General features: G+C 39.6%; 1 protein-coding gene across 2 annotated transcripts in view; it reads left to right on the forward strand.

Moving 5' to 3' along the window:
• Nucleotides 1-6,020, forward strand: part of SUDS3 (SDS3 homolog, SIN3A corepressor complex component) — a 29,296-nt gene extending 23,276 nt beyond the window's left edge. For both annotated transcript variants that reach the window (XM_054006580.1, XM_054006581.1), the window contains 2 exons: nt 1,676-1,760; nt 5,265-6,020. In XM_054006580.1, the coding sequence (XP_053862555.1) occupies nt 1,676-1,760; nt 5,265-5,363 (184 nt within the window). In that variant the 3' untranslated portion in view covers nt 5,364-6,020. The remainder of the gene's footprint in view (nt 1-1,675; nt 1,761-5,264) is intronic.
• The last annotated feature ends 2,794 nt before the right edge of the window (nt 6,021-8,814 follow it).

Consider the following 8,814-nt stretch of genomic DNA (forward strand, 5'->3'; position numbering starts at 1 on the left):
TTCTAACACATGATCACCCATTATGCACATACCTAGTTCTGCAACATCACACTTCCACAACTTTAATTCCAACCTTAGCAAGATCCAGAGCTTAATCTTGCTAAGGTTGGCTGGATCTTGCTAAGGTTGGAATTAAAGTTGTGGAAGTGTGATGTTGCAGAACTAGGTATGTGCATAATGGGTGATCATGTGTTAGAAATAACACCGAGGAGGTGATGAGTGTTTGGGTGTTATGTTTGGATGGTAAAGCATGTGATGGAGGTTGGTATGGATTTTATTTTTTTAATGTCCCTAGTTTCTTTTCTATCAGCAGGAATCTGAGGTCTGTTTTGATTTTTGAGGAATTACGTGTACTGAGATGTCTGTATCATGACAGTTGGAGGAGAAGTCATGTGAATTAGGGTTGGCTTGGATTAATATTGATGTGTTGCCTGACTTTTTATTAACTGCATTGATAAGACTGCTCCAAATGCATTTCCAAACTCCAAGTTCAAGCTGTTTGTTTAGCAATTTCCCTGTATTTTTTCTAGCATCAAGTTTAAATGGGATTAGAGTATCAAGTTTCCAGGACAGTAGCTCTGACAGACAGGCCTAATGTATGGGGCCTACCTTCCTTAATTCCTTTGCATGTTTTTGGGTGGGGAAGGTGAAAGTTAAGGGAAGAGCTTGAAATAAGGGGTATTATGAAATGGGGAGGGGAGAGGCTTTTACCCATGTTTAACTTGAAATTGTACCCACTTGCAGCATGGACAAAGCTCCCTGTTCTGGTGTCTTATACCCTCTTCCTCCCTCTGTCCCTTCCATATCTATCCCTATCAACCCTCTTCTAAACCTCTGGACCTAAGCATCTCTTGCATCCCTGGTTCTCCTGGCCCTGTTTGACCCCTTTCATATGGCTATACCTTCTAGGCCACTGCAGCCTTCTGCTTGCCACTAGGTCTAATCTCTATTTGCCAGTTTGCTACACCAGTTTTATGCCTCCTACTTTTTATTTTCTGTGTAAGTTTTTTGAGAAAAATGTTAAGTGATGGGGGTAGGGGATTGAGCATGGAACAGAGTGCTGTCCTGAACATATAGGCAATGAATCTGAGGGCTTGGCGTGCTAGCAGTCAGCAATGAATCAGTCTGTAGGACCTAGTGAGGTGGTTTAACACGTAGATTCACTGGCAAGTCTCAGGAGCTCAGCGATGTTGCAAGTCACCCTTGTTGCTTAGTCAAGGTAGTGGGGGCAAGAAGAGGGAGAGGTTTGCAGTGTTTGTTTTAATACTCTGTAGCTATTGAAAGATGGAAACAAATCAGTTGCAGGAAAAAAAGCACTCTACCCTGAGAGTAAATATTGTCAACTTTTGGTGTTACACATTTTTTATGTAAGTAAGAAATCCTATTAAAACCTTTAATTATGGGGAGTTGTCAATAATTGTCTATTTGAATGGGGTGGGGAAATCTGCAGTATGCAGCTTAGTGTGTTTGTAATGTTTGGGTGCAGGTGGTGGGGAGAGAAATGGGTTTAAATCCTTAGCTATGTAATGATGTGAATATGCTGAGAAGCGAGAATCCTCATGCATATAGAATCTGTGTGGTTCATAAATCAAGCTACTCATGACTTTCTAAATCTTCACAAGCAGTAGATGGGATCTCCTGGGCAGCTAACAGATTCATGCATTGCTTTTTGCAGGTACCACAAGAGCCAGGCTATTTACCTGGAGTCAAAAGAGAACACTAAGATCAGCTGTGTGATCAGCTCTGTAGGAGCCAACGAGGTAATGGGCTTCTTTAAGTTTTGGTCAGAATGAGACAATGACAAGGGTCAGTGCAGACAAGCAAACTGGCGTCTGTCAATTGGGCTTAAAAACTCATCACAATGCAAATTGCTTGGGAGAGTAGCAGCCTCTTCCTTTGAGGAAAGATGTGGTATTTCAGAAGCTAAATCTGAGGTGCAGCTGAATTACTGTTGAATTCATAATTTTCATAATTGTGCTGCCAGTGATGCTTGCTCTGCAGTGTTAGTGGGTTTTAATATTTGTAACTTTAATAGTTTGGGTTGATCTCTTATTGACACATCTTTAAACAAATTGATTTTTACATATCCCTCTTCTGTGTTGCTCATAGACGATTTTTGGTGCACAGTCAATCTGTTAAAATTGGATTGTGATATACTCTAGTCCTCTGATTTTTCTCCCTGCTGCCTGCAGAAAAGTTTATTGACTAGGGTTTGAGGTGAGCCTCCTAGTGGGTAAAGAAGTTCAATTCACCTTTGGGTCCAGAGCCAAGTATGTCTTAAGCTCCTAGGTGGAATGAATATTAATGGTCTTGGATCAGTCTTGATGGCCAAGAATCCACATTACAGAACCGTTGCACATAACTGGTTGTTTCTGCTGAGGAGAGGCAAAGGATTGACCTGGTGGGAGACTTAAATATCTTTACCATGTAGATACGGTGTTCCCACTCTGCCCAAGCTACTCAGTTGGCAGGGCATCAGGAGGGATATTTGCATGGTATTTCCCTGGCTGTGGATTGAAAATTTCCATTACTTCTAGTCTTTAAACTTTCCAGGAACAAATATTTACTCTCATTTGACATAAAACATTGGGGATCCAGAAGAGGATGAATAAAAGGCTCGTCACTAAGTTTAGGTGTAGATAGGGTATTTCAACCTTATTGCTAACCTCATTATATATGTTACAGGATCTCTAGGTTGCCCATTAAATTAAATCAAGATCCTAAGTCTCTTAAAAGAAAACAGCAGCACAATCTCCTGGAAGTTCACTTGCTGGAAAGCATTTATCTCTGGGATACATCTGACAGTCAGTGACTGAAATTGGCATGTTGGAGCTTGCCTTGTACAGACACCTCATGGTATTAGCAAAATGGGGGTGATGTTTGAGACTACACCCTACCATTAAGAAAGCAGGCTAGTAATTTCTCAAAAACTAGTTAGTTTTTGCAGCAAAAGGATGAACACTGATGGTAAACCAGACACTGGTTCCTCATACAGCAGCTGTCTGTACAGCAGCATGGTGACTGCCAGCTGGTGGGTAGTTGCCAATTTTGAAATGACTACTGGCTTAACATACAATTAAGGGCCAAAGTTGAGCAATTTCTTAAATGTTCTCCTGGTTTTATCAAGGTAATTGGGTTTGAAATTACTGGCTGTTAATAACTATACCTACTTTCCTGTTCACATGTCCTACTCTTTGGCTGCTATAGATACAAAGTTTCTTATGTGGTGTTTGAATGAGTTTGGCTTCAGGTTCCATGGGACATAGTAAATTCCTTCACCTCTGGCTCAGAAAAATGGTTGTCTTTAGCAGGTGTGAGTTGAGATTAATGCCTTCCACAATCTAATGGACTGAAAGGAGTTGGACAGTGCATGTTGGGGGTTAAGTCAAGTGTTCATGAGTCACTTAGGTACCAAAAAGGGGCAAGTCATTTGGCTAATGCTACTTGAATTGCTGACAAAGAGTTGGGATGAGGTTAGTGGGGGTTAAGAGGCATGTGCATCTAGGATTGATCTGAATCAAAACCTAAAACAAACTTGGTATTTAAGCAATACCGATAGGAGAATTGTGCAAAGAAAAACCATTTGGCAAACAATGTGAAAACTAACTTTTCAAGAAAACGGATAATGGAGCTAGAATTTCTTAAATTCCGTGGCCTCTGTGAACCAAAAAATTACCTCTGAATGGGTATTAAAGGGAAAATATTTTATCAATAAAATAAAATTAATATATGGGAAATGCTCTTTTTTTATAACAACGAGCCATAGTCCTTGAGCAATCGTTAGGCTCCATGGTTGATTATTTAAATGAACTTGTAGCAAAATGCCAACAATGTATTAGAACACATACAGAAATGGCTAATTTGATTAAGGTTATTTCAATTAACATTAAGGATCTTAATGTTGTAAATGATGAAAGGCTTTAGCTGAAATTAAAGAATCTCTTGCAAAAGGATAATGCAGACTTGCATTTTCTTGAAGTGGAACAAGAGCATTCTTTCAGAGGCAGCTGGCTTCAGTATTGGATTAGAAGAATTTTTTTCCCCTCCCATTTGGCGTTTTCAGTTGAAAACAATGGAAAGACAAGGAAGGTACTTCTGAAAGGAACCGTAATGGGGAAAATGTGTGTGCTAGGGTCTATATATACTCTTAATCATGAGCAGATAGAATTCTTTAAGGGCTTAGAGAAGGTGAACTTATAAATGTTAGTTTTACTCTGGAATTGAAACGTGCTAAGTGTGGTAACATTTCTATGAAAAGCTGAATTTTTGGAAGTAAATTCACCAGTTATAAAGTTAAAACCCTTAAATGCTGAATATTAGTGGAGATGTTGGAGACAGTCTCCCAGTGAAAGGAATAATTAAAAACAAATGCAGAATATAATATAGTAAACAAGACTTTGTTATCTTGGGGAAGTCAATGGTTAAGGTGTACCTATACCTGAAAGTCAGCACTAAAATGTGAATTGGTCAAGACTAAACTTACAGACCTTTGTAATGGAAAATATTGTACTCTATTCATAATTGCAGCAATGTTAAGTTTTTTATCAAGTTTTCATTCTTATTTAAAACATTTTCAAAAAATGAAGTTAAAATGATAAAACCAGGAGGATGTTTGCGCAGATTCAGTTTTAAAGGCATCTGATCTGGATTCCAGAATCCTTGACAATGACTTTGATTTTAAAAACTTTATTTTCCAAATGGCTATTTCTGCAGATGCAATTCGTTGTCCTTTTTAAATAGATTCTATATCTGCAGTGGTACGAATTTTCAGTGTAGGTGTTCAAAAAGCAAGCACTTCTATCTCCAAATACAACTTATAATTTATTAGTGTGAGAGATGCTTCACTGAACAAAATCAGGGCAAGCTTTTCATTTGACTAATAGTTACTTGTCTGAGCAAATCCCAGGACAAGTAATTTTATGATCTGTGGATCTAGGGAGACTTATTCTTGATTAGCTAAAACCAAATGCAAGCTTTCTGTTATGAGCTGTTGCAGTAGAGAACTTCACCTGCTTGATGCTTAGGAGGAGCAATTACTCTTTCTGATAATAGAGGGTTGGAAACAGAGAGAGGGATAAAGCTGGTGATTGGATACATTATACCAAGGTGGCTTTTAAAAAGCCATGTTTTATATTCTTCCTAAGAAAGCGGGGAGAGCTGCAGAAAGCAACCTTTATGGCAAACATTAAGGATCCCTGAAAGATTTTTCTCCAATATTTCTAATCTTGGCGGGTTTCCGTCTGCTCTCTTTCTCTCTCATGCAGATCTGGGTGAGGAAGACCAGTGACAGCACAAAAATGAGGATCTATCTCGGACAGCTACAGCGAGGGGTTTTTGTGATCCGCCGGCGATCAGCTGCATGACTGTCTGACTCTTCCTTGATTTCGTTTTTATAAAAACAAAAAACAAAACCCTCTTATAGGAAATAGCAGTCTGTCCACCCAGCCATAGCAACAGAGATGCTGTTATGGCCTTCTGAGAGACTGTTTGTGGCTGGCCACATCATCCCCATAGTCCTTAAGTCTCTAGTGACACTCAAGCACAGCCCTGGAGCGCTGGACTTCTTCTGGACTTTGCCATAAAGCATCTCTGAGCTTTTTTCATATTTCAGGAGACTATATTTAAGAAGACTCTGCATCATATTTTCTCATCTTTATATCTTTGTACCGTGAAGCGTGTGTGTACATTGAAAACAACATAACATAAGTTTTGAATCGGGGGGGGGAGGAACCCAGCTATTTTCCTTGTTGAAAGCTAGCTCTGTTTTTTCTGCAAAGCTCAGGGTGCTAAGCAGGAGGAGACTAATCCAACTAGCTTTCTCTGTAACATGACATCGGCTCTTCTGGATGAGCTGTTGAAAGATTTGCCCCTGCAATGAGGAGTTTTTAGGAAAGTGTGGAAAGTGTTCTGGAAACCTGTAACGTGCTGATGTTCCAGTTGATTTTAACCTGGTTAAACACAGTCATACTTGGTGAATCCAAAGTTTCCTTTCTCTTCACATTAAAAACCCTTCAGATGAACCAACAGTGTGTGTCTATACTGCTACGCTAAGTTTCCGTACATAGAGGAGTATAAACCAAAGGATTAACTGGACTCTGCATGAGGCAGTGAGCTCATATGAACAGCACAGTATAATCACGGCTAATTTTACCTTTCAGTACTGTACATATAAGTTCCTTGAAATTGATGACTCAACTAATTAATGGGTCATACTGGAACAGTTGATGGGTAACTTACGATATTAGATCTTTGTTGCTCTCAGGGGCCTGATGCAAAATGAGAAGCTGCATTGCTAGGCCTTTACAGCGTATATGAAGCCTAAATTCCCCAAATGTCATAAAGTTTCTCTTTCAAGGTGTTTTCATTAGTAGAAACCAAGATGAGTCCCTTCAGGGTCCTCTTCAAAAGTGCTGTAATTCTACAATATTTCACTGATAGTGGCATCCATTCAAATGTGTTTAAACCACTTGGGTTCCTGGTAGCTATTTTCTAAAAATACTTGACTCACAAGTGGGCACTGATGGCCGGAGACCACGGTGAAATGTGTTGATGCATCAACACGAACTGTACAACATATAGGAAAGTGTCAAATTTCTGCCTTCTATATGAGAGAAACTGAATCTCCACCCGAAAACATTGGGCAATGAGTTATAGTGTGCTCCTTTATCAATGTCTGTCACTTGGAGATGGGTCTTTATTCTTGTTTTTAAAATGCCGCCTTGTTCAAGATTAGGTTTGTATTTCTTTCATATCCGGGTAAATGAAATATTTTAAATTACCTTTCTCCATTCCTTTGTTTACTACAGTTGGGTGGCATCAAGTCCCAGTCATGAATCTGTGTGTACACACTTGAGTCTTGGGTCCATGGTGGAATCTTAGAGCATCTCTACTTACCAGTAGATGGACACTGCTGCAGTCGATGCAGGGAGTGTCGATTTTAGTGGATCTGGTGAAAACTCTCCCATCAATGTGTGTACTCCACCTCCCCAAGAAGCATAAGGGAAGCCGACAGGAGACGCTCTCCCCTTGACACAGCACAGTGTATCCACCACGGTATGTGGATCTAACAATGTCGATTTCAGTTACGTTATTTACGTAACTGAAGTTGCGTAAGTTAGATCGATTTTTACCACGGTAGTGTAGATCAGCCTTCAGAGATGAGCATCTGATAGACTGGCTGTGAGATTGAGTCATGTTACATTTGGAGTCTCTGCACCTTTCCCAAGGTGAGAATGGGAGGAAGACTGGTGCCCACCTCTCCAAGATGTGCTATCCTCACTGCAAACGCAGCCAGATGGAAAGCAGCAAGCTCTTTGTGTTCAGTTAACAGCATGCTTAATGCAATGATCTGCTTCTGAGACAGATTTTTATAAGGTGATGTACCAAACAGGATTTGTCACTGAGCCTTAAAACACGAACATCGCGGTTCTTATAAATAAAACAGTCTTATGTAAATAGGATTCCCTACTGAATCGTGTGTGTGTGTGTGTGTGTGTGTGTGTGTGTTTCTGGGGGAGGCAGTTGGGGACCTGGGGGTCAACAAAGGGCAGGAGTCCTGCCAGTCCATTAGCACCAGATGTCCTAGGTGTACATAGACACAAGTCATCACAAAACACTTTTGGTGATTTTTCTTTTGGTTTTTTTTATTCCACGCTTATGGAAGTATCAGATACTATCTAGAGCCAGGCACAATGTGGATATGGGGTTGTATAAGCTTCACTGCACAGCTTTGACCATGCACCTCAGTCTTAATCAGCAACCTCGCCTTCTGTTGCAATCTTGGGCTTGCTTGACCCTTTGGAGTAGTGCCAGTGTGCAACAGTCTTTTCTAGTGAGCTTTTTTACAAGGTTCTAATGAAAATGTAACTAAAGGGGACATTTTGGCAATTTTCTTTTTTTACTTCGATGACATGGGAGAACTTCTCTTGCCTATGTTGGCCATTGCCCAAATTGGATCTCCCCCACCCCCTCCAAAAAAGGCCTGTGGAAAAACTATTTTCCAAACAACTTGTCCTATGGTGGTCTGCATGTATTTGTTGTCTCTAGTCTTATATTCATGAAACACCTTGCACTTGGGAGGTACTAAGCTTTTAATACTAAAAGAGGATTGTACTTCAGAATGTTTTATGGTTGGGATAAAGAGGGTAGAGACTGGGGGAAGAATAGCCCTGGAGAAAAATACAGCGCAGTTCACTTTTTTCTAAATGGTTTTCTTGTAAGTTTTCCTTGTCCCTTTCCAAAGGGGGCACATTAGGTTTTTGATTTAACTTTTTAAATGGGAGTTGACATCTCCATAAAATGATGCTTTCCACTATAGGTTCAAACCATAAATGAATAGACCAGGGCTTTCAAGGAATACAAAAGTTAATCATGTGATTAATTGTGCTGCTAAACAATAATAGAAATCCAAAATATTTAAATAAATGATATTTTCTACATTTTCAAATATTTTGATTTCCATTACTACACTGAATACAAATATTTGTATTGTAAAGAAAAATTGTATTTTTCAAGTCACCTGATACAAGTACTGTAGTGCAATCTCTTTATTATGAAAGTTGAACTTACAAATGTAGAATTATGTAAAACTTTAGAGCCTAGAAAGTCCACTCAGTCCTACTCCTTGTTCAGCCAATCACAAAGAAAAATAAGTTTTTTGTTTACATTTATGGGAGGTAATGCTGCCCACTTATTTACAATGTCACCTGAAAGTGAGAACAGGCATTCACATGGCACTTTTGTAGTTGGCATTGCAAGGTATTTACATGCCAGATATGCTAAACATTCATATGCCTCTTCATGCTTCGATTACCA

Source organism: Malaclemys terrapin, chromosome 16, assembly GCF_027887155.1.
Source record: "Malaclemys terrapin pileata isolate rMalTer1 chromosome 16, rMalTer1.hap1, whole genome shotgun sequence".
NCBI classification, from domain to species: Eukaryota; Metazoa; Chordata; order Testudines; family Emydidae; genus Malaclemys; species Malaclemys terrapin.